We start from the raw sequence: 14,566 nt of genomic DNA, 5'->3' as shown, positions 1-14,566 counted from the left end.
GCTAATAATTTCACTTGATTTTTCTTGATTTTTTTTTTTTTTTTTCTTCTAATAAACTTGATATTCAACTTGTTGAATAGTTTTGTTTTAACAATTAACGAAATGAGTATAAATAAACTTTTCCTCTCTCCCTCCATAGTAGTATTGATTTCTTATCACATTCTTGACATTATATAAATCAAAACACACTATTTTCAAAATTATTTTGATTAAAAATTTCTAATAATTTCCGTCAGCTACAAGAATCACAAGGTACTTCACATTGCCCATATCAAGCAATAAAAAGTGCCCAATCCAAATTATAAATCAAAACCACCACCACCACCACCACAACCAAACTGCCCAACTACCCTACCTCACTTATGATAAGACCATCATCTCTCCAGGTTCCTAATAATATTCTTTCCCACCTATAAAATAGGACCAAAATGTTCAGCGATTAAACTGAACAAAATTGGCAAATTGGGTTCTTCAACTGGTTCTTAATGCTTTTTAAGAATTGCATTACTACGAACGTTAGGTTTTCATACAAAGAATGCGTCCCTTATATTTTACTACTTAAAATAATAATAATAATAATAATAATAATAATAATAATAATAATAATAATAAATTCATGAAATTTCAACCATGAAACCTAAGTTGTTTCAAGGTATACAAATATGACAGCTCAGCCATGAAGGGTACAGTATTGCGCTTAGCACTATCATCTTCTTTCTTCCTTTCCCCTATTCCCCCAAAAAGTATATTCTTCTGTGCAATACAAAGTCGCACTAATAGATAGATATACCAAGGAATAAAAATATACACACTTTATTAATGATAGAAAAGGTCACCGTGTCAAGCACCATGAAAACACACTATTAATTCACAAACTAATCAGGAAAAACATCAAAGTTACAAGTACAACTGAGCTTGTTCATGGCAGGTCTTTGGGTTCAAGGGCAGCAATTTCTTTAACTACTTGGGCTTTGTCTGCCTCAAACTGTTCATCCTCTGCATCAATACAAACTTAATTAATTAATATTCAGAATACTGGCAAGACTACTAACCTAACACAACTATCATTCCAAATGCATTACTTTTCTACCTTTATCTAACTTGAAATCTGCAAACAAACGCAGGAGCTTGCTTCTATTTGCAACAAGAATGCCGACAATATCCGGGGGCTTATTTTGATTAGCAGCAAATAACTGTAAAATTTTTATCTTACAATCAGAAAGAACCAACAGACAACTTGACAATTTACTAATTTCATAATATAGTAGCCAGTGTCAATATAGATAGTGTACCTTAAAAACATGAAATGCTTCTACCTGAATGCTCTTGCTCGACTCCTGCACATAAACGGAAAATCAGCCATTTAACATATGAAAAATCCATAACCAAAAAAATCAGTCAGTCTTAAGATTCTCAACACTCATCACTTCTCATAGCCAAAAAAACGTTCAGTCGATTATCTTTAAAAAACGGAATTTTTTTATATTTATCTTTACATAAAATAGTCAACATATTATCCAGCTTGGAAGCTTTATGGTCGAGATTATCTATTTGCTTTTTGGGGCCATTGCTTGGTATGATGGTACATTTATTATTATTATTTTTTTTTGGTGTGGGTGTTGGGGAAAGGAGCAGCGAAAATGAAAAAACGGCAGCATCAAGCAATCACAAGAAGTTTCATACTCTGAGGAGATTCATAAGAATCCTCAAGTTATCCCTCGAGCACACATATCGGGTCATCACAGCAGAATTTGACCGATCGAGTAAAATATCTCCCAACAACTGTAACCAAAAAAAGAAAAAGAGGATTTTTAGCAACAAGATAACTGTGTTAAAATTGCTTCTATAAAAATGTTATACAGCAAGTGCCCGAGAAACTGCCACATTAGAAGAGTCATAAAGCTAATAACATACAATGCATCAATCTAAGCAATATTGAACACAGGAATGTACAAGAACAGTAAGTAACAGCACGTAACATAATAATATGCAATCATATCGTAGGGATGCAAAATATGAATTACACGAGGTGCAGGCAACCTATGAAGATACTCCAGAAAGATAAAGGAAGAACCATAAGGATTCTTAGACATACATACATACAAACATATATTTGTGTGTATTACACACAAATGTCCCAACTGAGTCTTGAAGTTTAGATCAAATTTATATGAGTAAACGATATTTTCCTTTCAGTCTTGCCCCAGAAGCATACCATTTCATAAACAATAAAGCACATCATAGGATCAGATAGCTACATACTTTATTTACTTGATTATTAATATGTATAACAAAATCTAAAACTTTTATCTCACACCTTGACAGCTTGTCGCCTGGTAATGTAATTGGTAGATTCAAGCAGCTTTGAATTATACTCTGCAAAAAACTAAAACCAGAAACGCCATGGAGAACATCAAGTTCTGGCCATTCAGCTATCCAAATGAAATAATAAATAATGATGATGATAATAACAATAACAATAACAAAAGGTAAATAAACAAATAAATGTATGCAAACAACCAGTGGTGGATCCAAAAACTATACCTTGGGGACTAAATTAAGTCTCCTATTTTCAAATAGGAAAAGTAAATCTTTTAGTTAAGGGTACTATGATCTTTTTATATAATAAAATTTTAAGTTCTTAAATAATATTACATGTCATCACGATGTCATTTGCTTAAATTTGAATCAATATATTATCATATGTTGTAGACGTTTGAAATGAAAAATTTATATCATTCTTAAATGTATTTTCTGGTAAGTGCAAAAATAAGTGAGATTAAGTGAAAAAATCAAATTAGCCATTATTGTAGTTTTTTAATTTTATTTTTTATAACGACAGTCTCAATCAGTTTGCGAACACTCCCCTCCAAAGCCAATGCCCACTCCTGGCTCTCTCTCGAGAATCTAACGCATAAATGATGGGCAGCAAATGAAAACAGACTTTGAAAAGCTCCAAGGCGAGGACTTTGAGTACTGCATGCAAACCTACTACATCATACTGAACGCAGAAGCTACAAATCCAACATCGATGTCGACCTCTCCTCCCTCGGCTGCAGCGGCATGAACATCATGCACCACCAGCACTGCCGATTCACCCTTGCGAACGATTGTCCATCAAGGAATCATCCAACTTCGCAGGCAAGAACGGTTGCTTTGAGGAGAGAGAAAGAGAGTCCAAAATGGGTAGTTTACACGTACATATATAATTCAAGTAGGGACAGTGTTCTCACATAATAAAAGTGCAATCTTGGGTTTTCATATTTTATTAGTGTCACCTGGTTCGCATGTGGAAGAAAGGGGCAATTTGGAACATTTTTGTGTATGCGTGTTATTTGCACAAAAACTTATACAAGCTCTTAATCCTTCTGGTAAAAAGTATTGCGATATTATTCTTAATGAATACCTGAAGAAGTAAATACAACAGTTAAAATTTATTATCTTATATGGCCTGTTTGGGTGTTGCTTGAATTTAGTTATTTGTCTTTTTAAGCATTTTGAGCATGCGGAGAAAATTTTAATATTAACTGGGTAACCCATTATGATGAAGCTAAATAGCCATAGAAAATGATATCAGTGAAGACTTCTTCTTTGAGATGGGCAAGAAAAGATCATCAATTCATGGGGATATCAGCACAGATATAATAACCCATAAATGTTAAACTAATATCTTTTTCAACAAAATATCTTCATTTCGATACTTCCAATGACATATTGATGTTATATATATATCTATCCATATTATAAAAGCATAATATACTTGACTTATAAAAGTTTACTATCTATGGTACTCTTACCATATTTTTAATTTCATGCAGATTTTCTTCTATCAAGTGCGTGAGAATTGTTTGCTGACTACTGTGTGGACATAAAATTTCGATAGAAGACACTTATATCATATGAAAGCATAAAAAACATACCCAATCATAGTTTTTAGAAAGAAATTCGGCAACAGTTGATTTATGTCTCGTCAAAAGTTCCTGCAATAAATGTTACAATTAAATCTCAGTAATGCTATAATAATTGTACATAATGACACAAAGCAATGAAGCACAACAACATTCCATTTACAATCGTACATCATACATATGTGCTCAACTAGCTCGACTAATAAAGGGGAAAAAGGGATTAGTATTGGGGCCTTCCTCAACATAGTTCCATTTTTAAGGATTAGAGACAACAGGCATGTAGCATTGGATCAACAATCACTACTTTTATATTTCCGCATGTAGATAGGGACATGTACTCAGTTTGTCCTACAATTTGAAAGAATGAAAGGAATCTCAGAAAGCACATCATCCAAAAATCTGCCTTTTAATCTAAAGCAGTGCGCCATGAAAACAGGCAGCTATAACTTCTAAGAAATATGTGCAGTAAAGTCAAGAACCAAACTTTGGTTCGAGATTGCCTGAGTTTATAATATACAAAGTAAATGGGATGGGTATGTTTGTCTGTGTGACTGTGTGTGTGTGTGTGTGTGTGTGTGTGACAGAGAGAGAATGTGTATTCCAAAAGACAACTAATAACTAGTTCTGTCAACAATACTCAACCTTGAAAGTCGCGGCAGCATCTGCAGCAATGTCAAAATTAGGAAGTTGTATATAATCAAAAAACTTCTTCATATGATCTGATTCCAGAACATAACTGCAAATAATACCAGAGAAATTAGTAAAATTAAAAACAATTAGAACATTTGCAGTAAACACCACATAAAAGTGGTGTTACAAGTGGTGTACAAGTAAATATACTTTAAGACATTACAGTGTATATCCCTTTTTCGCTGGGTTCAAATAGGGAAGACGGGATGATGGGAATTTTGTACGAAGTGCCATACAAGAGATTGACATTATTATTTATACAAATCTATCCTTGATATTGACAACCAATATAGATTTGTAATAGATCAAACACAGAAAGTAAACCTAGTCAAAATAAAAAGAAAAACAGATAAACTTGTTTCATTTGGCTCACCGTGCAACACTCTGATGGCGTATGCATTCCCTCAGCATTGCACTATAATGTAAAGCCATGTCCGTCTCATAACTAAATGTACCAGCAAGTGAGCATTAGAAAGTGGATTAGTAGTATATAAAAAATAATAAATATAACCAAATCACTCAACAACCAAAAAAAACTCTCCTTATCTTCTTTTCCAAAAAAGGTAAAAGTAAGGAATGGCCCAAAACAAGTCTATCCGTATAAAAGTACTTAAAAAGCAGTGTTATTAAAAGGTCAAGGCGCACCATGACGCTAGAGGTCCTTCGGAGCCTAGGCGCACAGTTGAAATTTTAAACTACCATAAAAGCATTCATATCTAATAAGTCGTATCAATATTCTAAAAGTTAATATCAAATATGAAAAAGTAAATCCACCCACCATATAAGCATTCAAGAACCATAAAACAGAGCACAAATTTGTTTTCTTGAAACGCAAAACATAATTTATTTTTTTGAAAGGCAAAACAGAGCGCATAAATAATTAAAAAAAAAAAAAAATAGACGCAAGACAAAAGAAGTAGATGAAGGGAGAAAAGTAGATGAGAAGTGAGATAAAGTGTTAAAAGAAGAAAAAGGAGATCCCAAAAAAAAAAAGGACGGAGAGGAGAGAAGTAAACAAAGATGAGAAGAGAGGAATAGAGAAGAAGAGAGAGAAGAAGAAGAAAGAGTCATTGGTCTCACAGTCTCTCTCTTTATATGTTCTGTTGACACTTTGACTCTTGAGCTTTCTTATTTGTTTACTCTTTTGAACAAAAGTTCCTTCTCTCATACACTTGGGCTTTCTTATTTGGTTATTAAGTTCCCAAAAGCACCCTTTTTGGCTTAAGAAATAGAATAATCATTTTCGAAAAAGCAGTGAGGCGCACCAGACAAATAGGACGCGGCGCAACCAAGGCACGCGCCTGGGATGACAACAGGCGCTAGACCTGCGCCTGTTGTCTAGGCACACGCCTTTCACAACACTATAAAAAAGCTATCACTCAAATAAAAAGATTACAAGGTAGTTCAATCTGTCTGCACAAGGAACAATATCTCTGACCTCTAATGGAAATAAACTTTCATGAGTAGCCGCCAATTTCTTTTTCTGTTGATTCAACTTTACCTTACACAGTTTTTTAATTATGATATATTTAATGTTTGGGAAAAAAATTACTGTTCGCCAAAAAGGTAGTAAAAAAATAATTACTAATTGGTTCAAGTATCAAGTGAATAGCTCCTCCTCATTTCGTACTAATCTAATCATGTTTCTCCACAAATTGGAAACAAAAATGAGCACCAAAAAGGTGCCGGTAAAGCTAAAGACGACTGATAAGAGATTCCAAACACTAACCAATAAGAGCCCGTTTGAGATTGCTTTTCAACCACTTAAAAAGAAAACTGCATTTGGATGTGTTTGGTAACCATTAAAAGCGCTTTTAATAGTTACCAATTTTAGCTCGTGGAGCTTTTGAATGAAGCTAGAATTTAAAGCATTTAAAACTGCATTCTGAGTAGAGGTTGAATATTTTAGGTAAAGGCAATTTTGTCTTTTTATTTTTTTTATAAAGACAATTACACTCATTCCTTTATAAAGTGGCTATCATCAAATATGCTAGCATCCAGTTAAAGGAGATTATTGCAAAATTAGCAATCGAAGTGTCTTAAAAAATATTACTACCAAACAAATTTAAAAAATATTAATTGTGAAAAATACTTATTATAATATTTTACCAAACACCTAACATGCTTTTATCAACAAATTTTTTTTGACAAAAGTGCTATTCTAACACCAACGCCAAACGGGTTCTAAGTAAAACTGCAAATTAATGAACAGAACTAAGTAATTGTTCCCCCAAAAAAAAATAAAAATAAATAACAGCTATAAATTTCCCAACTCTTCCAACAGCTGCTTACCCCGATACCAAAATATCCATTAGATCTTTGTTTGCTTCCAAGTAATCACAAGCAATCAGCCGTGACTGGACTTGTTGCCTTTGCAAATTTGCAACAACTTGAGTGGCATCTTTACGGGCCTGCAAAAGGTGATACTTGTGATGAAAATCTCCAGATATGGTTGAGGCTATTGCTAATATGGAATTCCAAAAATCAACTGCATTGAAGATATTTAAGGCAAGTAAATGGCTAAAATTTAATAAAATTACACACAACTAATATACATGATAGTGAAGAAAAATGACTCAACAAAATTTGACATCTAAATCGGGTTATAGTGCAAAGCAGGTGAAAAAGTTCGTGCATACCTCCAAGTTCAGTTTTGGAAGACAAATAATTAATAGACGTAGCGTGTTCTCTTTAAAGAACTCCTGGGTCAACTTCGCACAAGCATCGGAGACTGGCTCAGTTTCACTATTCCCATAAAGAATTTGCTTTAACTCCCTGATAAGCTTATTTAACTCCGCCATCTGCAGAAATTGCAGATTAAAATAACACACTAGCTAAGTAACAAATAATAGTAATGCAAATAAGACTTACATAACTCATTGCCACCATGGCATACAATAAGTATAAAGCATAAGTAGGCATGTCCCCAATACAGTTCCATATAGAAACTGAATATAAATCAAATGAAAAAAATAAAAATAAAAAAATTTCTTTTAACAAATTACACATTGGGTGCAAAATCTTGTGTTCCAAGTTTAAAACGTTTTTATCTCTGGTATTACAATTCTGACACCGAAGTAAAATTTCAAAAGTAATACGGTCCCCTTGCTCAATAGAGTCGACACTTCTGAACATCCATATGCTTAAGCATCTATTCAATTAATTCACTCAAATTAGCCATTAGAAATCAATGGAGAAAAATACACTCAATATAACCAATAAAAATAAAATAACAAGAAAGTAGATCTGAAAATGAAAATGAAAATGAAAATAGGTTACTTATCTGAATCGATAGCACGTACATACAGGTCGGTAAATTCTATAACAAACTAATTCATTCTAACTAGAATCACTTCAAATTATATAAAATATCAAAATTTGTCACATTTTTGGGAAAAATAAAAATAAAAATAAAAATAAACACAAAATATAGAGTACAGAAGTCTATGAAAACACAACTGCCCAAATCCAGGATGCAATCAAACTAAGATTTTGAACTTGCAATTGTTCATGCAAACTAGGATCGGAAATCAAACGAATCTAACCTTCTCTTCGCGCTTGGTTTCGCGAGTGTTCAAATTGCGATCAACATAGATTAGGATATCGCGAGTTTGACGGACGAGGTCAGCCGGCGTCTTCGGCTTGGACTTGAACAGACCCTTCATCTCTTCTCTTCGGGGGACGAGAGCCTCTGAACCGCAACCGGCGAAACTCTGCGTTCCAGAGCTAGGGTTCCGCTTGTGATACACAGAGTCCTATCGCTCCTCTCTCTCTCTCAAATTAGATCCTATCGAATCTCAATCTACAGAAACCGTATCTCCCTCTCTCTAGGGTTTTTCCCCATTTTTGGGATTTTCTCAAATAAAGAAACAAGGGATTCGATAGAGTGTGGATATACGGTATATATATATAGTCATATAGAGATATAATTATCTCCTTCACATGTTTCACCCGAGAGAGACTCAGAAAATTTCATATTTTTCTGATTTTAGATAATAATTTTATCTTCATATTAATTACTTTTCTTTTTCCTTTTCCTTTTCTTTATTATTTTTTTTTATCCTACTCCTATAGTTAAATTAATTAATTAGAGCAAGTTGTTCTACTCCGTATTTAAAAGTGACATATCTTTATGATTGGCGGATTAACATTTCGATTGGTGGAAGTTGTCAATTTCTGGGACGCAGTACACTGGAATCAATTGCGTGGCAAACACAGATTGGTAAATATTTTCGACAAATTAAAATAGGAAAGAGCTTGACTTTCTTTTATCTTTTTACCTTTTTACTTTCCTGTTTGGATGTGGAGTTTCCTGAATTTAAACCAACTTGCTCTAATATTTTTCATTTTATCCCCTTTTTTTCGTAAAATAATATTTTATGAAAAAAAACTTGTAGGACTATCAAAGATAGTGATGATACTCATGTCCTAAATCCATCATACTACTTTACTAAGGGGAAGCCATTCTAAAATATGTGGTATTAAATTAGTATTAATACATCTAAGCAATTGAGAGATTTCTAGAGTCTATCACGGTCAACTTCTGATGTTCACCCAATGCATGGACAATATATACTTTTTATTATTACCAACCACGCAGTTGGGAAAAAAAATAAAAATTACTTTATTGAGTAGAATTGGTATCATGTGTACAAATATCTAGATTTATATGAATATATGTATATATTCCTTTTTCATACGTCATGAGCCCACTTGCAATTGCATCCAGCAAGACTGGTCACCTTTACACCTTACCTTCACATTCACACGTCTTTACCCACTCCATCATTTAATATTTTCCCAATCCACACCATCATTTGCTATCCTGAAAATCTCGATTCAGGTCTTTTTACACAATATTTTTCTTGAGAAATCAGATATAATGTATGTCTCCGATCATACCATCACACACACATATATATATATATATTAAATCAATGCAGGAAAATGAAATGGGAATTATATAATTATGAAAGACTAAAATTGAAAATTTGGAAACAAGTAAAGGAAATATGTTTAAGAATAAATAATAAATTTTCAAACAAGGATATGTTTGGTACTGCTATTCAGCGTTTAACACAAAACACGATAAGCAATTTTTAAAAATTAACATGTTTGATAACCATTTAGGCATCACTTAAAATAATTAAGCGTTTAAAATTAATTCAGTTACAAACAAGCATTCAAATTAATATGCTCAGCACTTAAAATTCCGTACTTGAAATTTTCAATGCTTAGTTTTTAATTTTATCAAACAACACCTAACTCTATTAAAGAAATTAAACACAATTTAAAATTAAAATAGTAACACTTTATTCAAATTCAATTAGTCTAAAAAGACAATTTCAGGTTTCAAAATGCCAAAGAAAACTGGCCTTTTCCTTTGAAAATAACTCTTAAATTAAAATTTTATTATTTAGTGGGAATGGAGAAGCTAAACCTGTTATCAAATTGGAATTCGAATAATTCTTAAAATTTCTTTGCCGAAAGCTGGTTGGAATTCTTACTTTAGTCATGGGGATTTTCATTAGAATCCAAATTTGATTGTTTGAACTGTCACATCTTAGGTTTGGTGGCCAAAAACTTTAAAAGTCTGCTAGATTCTGAAAAATATTATTAATAATTTCAGAGGAGTTTTGCAAATTTTTATTGAACTTATCATTCACTCGTATTATATTTTATTATATTTGAGAGTATTCAATCGATGCTTTGAGTTTAGAATTCAAAAAAATTTATTTCAAAATTTATAATAATTTGTTTTTAATTTTAATTTTAAAATGTCGACTCAGTGCGACCCCCAAACATAACATCACTGTATAAGGGTATATTTGGACCCGTGTATCTCAACCTACGCTCGTATGGTTCACCACAGGCCCTTTCATTTACACCCTTTTTATGGGCTCAACGGCCTAGGTTTGCTTCTTCAAGTAAAACTATCAAGCATCAGCCACACGTGACAATTCTTCTTCACCAACCAAAAAAAACCTGCTATGTATGTAAATTATTCAGGATGGATCTCAGTTTGTCCAGCTTTTGTTTTCAGTCAAGTGTTTACAAAATACCTTGTTTAGTTACTATATTATCCTTGCCTAATAATGCCCATATAGAAATTTATAAAGCGAAATCATACCATTGAAAATGATGGAGGTATATATGGTAGGACGTATGAAACACCTTTAAAAATTTGTTAAAGTTTATTTTCATTAGAATCCAAATTTAAAGTTTATATTTTGAGCAAATAATACTTATTTCTTTTACTTCGTATATATAATTCCTTTAAAGATTAAAAAATGTTACAAATTAGGACCGTGTGCCTCGCACATAACTAATTAATTGTATTAAATACTAAAAATGTCCTTACCATTTTTGTATATAAAGGCCATAGTAGTCATTTTACATTAACTGAATTTTTTACTATTTTTATTTTAATTGTAAGAAGTGTATTTTAATATTTTTATCGCTCCATTAATGTCAAATAAGTTCGAATGAGGAGAAGTCCAACGTTAGAGAATTTTCAGAACTTGTAATAGGGAGTTATATGAATAATACAGAGGTGTTAAATGCTTGCCATCCCATAAATTTATAACCCTATACATGTTAGCATATACTTTTGAAATAATTAGACAAGGAATTTGAAACATAATTTATGGGGAATGAAAAATATTACAGAAAGACATGGTTGCATTGGATCTAACCAAATTATTATTCAAAAACCTAGAGACCACAGATCATGACCGTACACCATATAATATACTTATATCAAACTCATTGATGCTCTCTGGAACTTAAATCAATAGCACTCCAATGGCGCAACAACAGTACAACACAATAGTAGTAAAGTAAACTGAATAAAAAGTGAACTAAAATAGCTTTGACATGCTGTAAATTGACCTACCTAAACGAAAGCACTCACGGTAGCGCACCACCTTCACTAGTCTTACTTTGATGTACTTAAAAGTTCTATTCCTCAGTCTTCTCAACTGGAACTTCTGTGGTGGTATCTTCCTCCTCTGCTTCAGCTGGTTTTACTTCTCCGGCACCGGTGACTTCTTCTTCAGCCGGTTCCGGGGCAGCTGGTGCATCGGTAGTCTCTTCTTTGGTTTCCTCAACTACAACAGGTTCAGTCTTCATCTCCGCAGGAGTCTCCTCTTCTGCCTTTTCTACTACCACTGTTACTGCTGGCTCTTCTGGAGTAGTACTCTCTTCTTTAGCTTCCTCCTCTGCAACTACTTCCTTAGACGTCTCAACTTCAGCGGCTGGTTCTTTGACTTCAAGGGTGACTGATTCTTCTTCTGCAGCTATAGGTTCAGTTGCAGCTGCTTCCTTTGGTTCTTCAGTCACCGGTTCTTCTGCAGCATCTGCCACTACTACTACCTCTTCTGTCTTTGTCTCTTGGCTGATGATCACCTCATGATCATGACTAGTTGTTTCATTCACTGGTAGTGTTGTAACCGGAGCAACCTGCAAGACTCGATATTGATTAATTCCAAATTCGATCACCAAAATATGTATGGAAGAAGTTTTAATAATTAATCAATTGAAAAAAAAAAAAAATATAGCTAGCTTTATATATATATATATATATGATTGAGTTATATACTGATTGTCCAGCAGAAAGCTGAAAATGAAAGTGCATGCATGTTATCAAACAAGTGGAGTTACCTCAACAGCGGCCATTGGAGAGAGCAAAGAAAATCTTGTAACTGAACTTCAAATTAAAGAAGAATGAAAGAATAGATCTGTGTTTAATTTGAGTGGTAACTAGCTAGGGATTGAAGTGAAGAGATGCTCAATTTGAGTGCTATTTATAGAGACGTAAATGCCTACAAGTAATTTTAAAAAATAATAATATATAATAAAAAATTTGTGGAGAGGAGTGGGAGCACTCAAAGAATCTTAGCAAATTGACATCTCATATCACTGACACAAAGGACATACATTGGCACAGTCTAGATGTAAATGTTTTTTCTTTACAAAATTCAATAGTCTTCGATCTGATCTATATATAAATATACAAGTTTTTTTTTAGATGAGGATGTTATATAGTTAATAGTTTTGTAAAATTTTATGAACTAAAAATTAATGACCGATAGTATGGCAAATTTAACTAATTTTATGTAAGTGTGAATTGATGATATTATAATTAATCAGTCCTATTCTATAAATCAATCGAAATTGTCCTTATTTTAAATTTTAAATTTCAAATCATTTTCTAAATCCAAATTATGACCGGAGGCAATATAGCCATCACTTTCTATATTGAGTGGGTTATTCTGTGCTTTGTGCAGTGCATGTAGGTGACTAAGATCATAATGCTTTCATGTTCCAGGATTTCTATTTGCTTATCATTAATAATTTTAATTTGACTAGGCCGTATGTTAGGGCCTAGTTAAAAATTTTCTTTAGATATTAATATAATTTAATCACCAAAATCAATATATAAAAACACGGTGATAAAGCCAATCGTATAAAATAATTAAAACAGTAAATAAGAGGCACTTTAATTTACTATTGTGTGTGTGTGTGTGTGTGTGTGTGTGGGTGTGTGGGGACAATGAGCAAGAAGCCAATCTCGGGGCTAGGCCGGTGCCCAAAGTGGGACCTACATCACACCAGTTGCGATCATCACCATCGTAAAAGCCTAACTCCCATCAAAAATCAAAAGAAATGCTGAAGTGTCAAACCCTTCTTTTTCTTAATTAATCGAACTTTTGATATGCGGTCCGTATAAAAATGCATTCTTTGCGGGACCCAACTAGTAGATGCATTCAACTACTCTCGTGAATGGGATCCACTTGTGGCCGTCTCTAATCTGCCACGCCGGATCACAGTCACATGCTCTGATCATGTTCCCTCACGGGCCCCACTACCCTACCCTACCCATTATAAAAATGAATTGGGTTAAATGTTGGGCCACTCCCTTCACGTTGCCTTTACTGCTTAAACTTAAACTTCAACTTTAACTTGACAAGTCAAAAGACAATTAATTAAAAAATTATAATGCCAAAAATATCTTTTTCAATTTAAATCATTTTAATTTAAATATAAATATCAACCTAAATTAATTTAGATATATCAATTTAATTTAGACATTAGTCATGATTAAAGAATTGCATATACCATATGTGTAAGAATTTGAAATACAGGAAAGAAGTGGGCCGAAAGAAATGAATAAATTTACTTCATCCGATAGAAATGATATAAGAAAAGAAATGATAATAGGAAGGATGAGCCATCCTTCTTCCTTCACAAATTTTCATCGTGGAAGATATAAAAAAAGACAAATAAACCTATTATAAAAGTTTTAAATTACTATATCACCCTTCATAAATATTTAATAAATCCCATAAATAAAATAGTGATGGATTTAATAGTAAAAATAACTTAAAATTTTATCTTTTCTTTTGACGATATATTTTGTTAATTAGTTGAATTTTGACTTTTTTAACCCAAAAGAATTTAAACCTTGTTTTGAGTCTAAAATGTGAGAAATTATTAGATGGTAGGAAACTATTAATATTTGGTAAACCAATTAAATTCAAAAATTTTAATTAATCTAGGACCAACAAGTATCAAGTAAACTAGGAACATATGATAATTTCTTTCAAAATACATTTGTTTTTTTTATACCTATTGGAACAATTTTTCATGAAAATTTAAATTAATTATTTAATATATTTTTCAATCCAAAATTTACAAAAGAAGGGTTCATGGGGGTTCATGACTCTCATCCTTTTCAGAGCATTCCTCTAGAATAATCTTATCATATTCAAAATTAATAATCTGTCTAGTTATTATATCAAATCATAATATAAATCTGTCTAATCAGATTATAAAAAATCAGATGATAAAATAATCTTATCAGATGAAGTAATGGATGTTATTGTTCTTTGCGGGACTTAAATTGCTTGTGTCTGTGTGGGCTAGTTTTTGGGTTTTGTTTTTTTGGGAATGTTTTGACTTTCTTT

General features: G+C 32.6%; 2 protein-coding genes across 2 annotated transcripts; both read right to left on the bottom strand.

The window, feature by feature from the left end:
- Nucleotides 1-787: 787 nt before the first annotated feature.
- Nucleotides 788-8,491, bottom strand: LOC132267678 (putative MO25-like protein At5g47540). Its single transcript, XM_059768801.1, has 11 exons — nucleotides 8,144-8,491; nucleotides 7,238-7,399; nucleotides 6,891-7,009; nucleotides 4,972-5,043; nucleotides 4,551-4,644; nucleotides 3,921-3,980; nucleotides 2,318-2,386; nucleotides 1,684-1,782; nucleotides 1,293-1,337; nucleotides 1,091-1,193; nucleotides 788-996 (listed from the first exon to the last, which is right to left on the bottom strand). Exons 1-11 carry the CDS (start codon nucleotides 8,261-8,263, stop codon nucleotides 920-922), a joined length of 1,020 nt encoding a protein of 339 aa, XP_059624784.1. The 5' UTR covers nucleotides 8,264-8,491; the 3' UTR covers nucleotides 788-919.
- Nucleotides 8,492-11,261: 2,770 nt separating this feature from the next.
- Nucleotides 11,262-12,415, bottom strand: LOC132267665 (fruit protein pKIWI501-like). Its single transcript, XM_059768796.1, has 2 exons — nucleotides 12,261-12,415; nucleotides 11,262-12,059 (listed from the first exon to the last, which is right to left on the bottom strand). Exons 1-2 carry the CDS (start codon nucleotides 12,273-12,275, stop codon nucleotides 11,559-11,561), a joined length of 516 nt encoding a protein of 171 aa, XP_059624779.1. The 5' UTR covers nucleotides 12,276-12,415; the 3' UTR covers nucleotides 11,262-11,558.
- Nucleotides 12,416-14,566: the final 2,151 nt, after the last annotated feature.

The sequence above is a fragment of the Cornus florida genome, unplaced genomic scaffold (genome assembly GCF_030987335.1).
Source record: "Cornus florida cultivar Cherokee Brave unplaced genomic scaffold, ASM3098733v1 CherokeeBrave_3.0.0_Hap2_Chr01, whole genome shotgun sequence".
NCBI lineage: Eukaryota > Viridiplantae > Streptophyta > Magnoliopsida > Cornales > Cornaceae > Cornus > Cornus florida.
The sequence above is the reverse complement of the archived record's forward strand: the minus strand, read 5'-3'. Positions and strand labels throughout refer to the sequence as shown.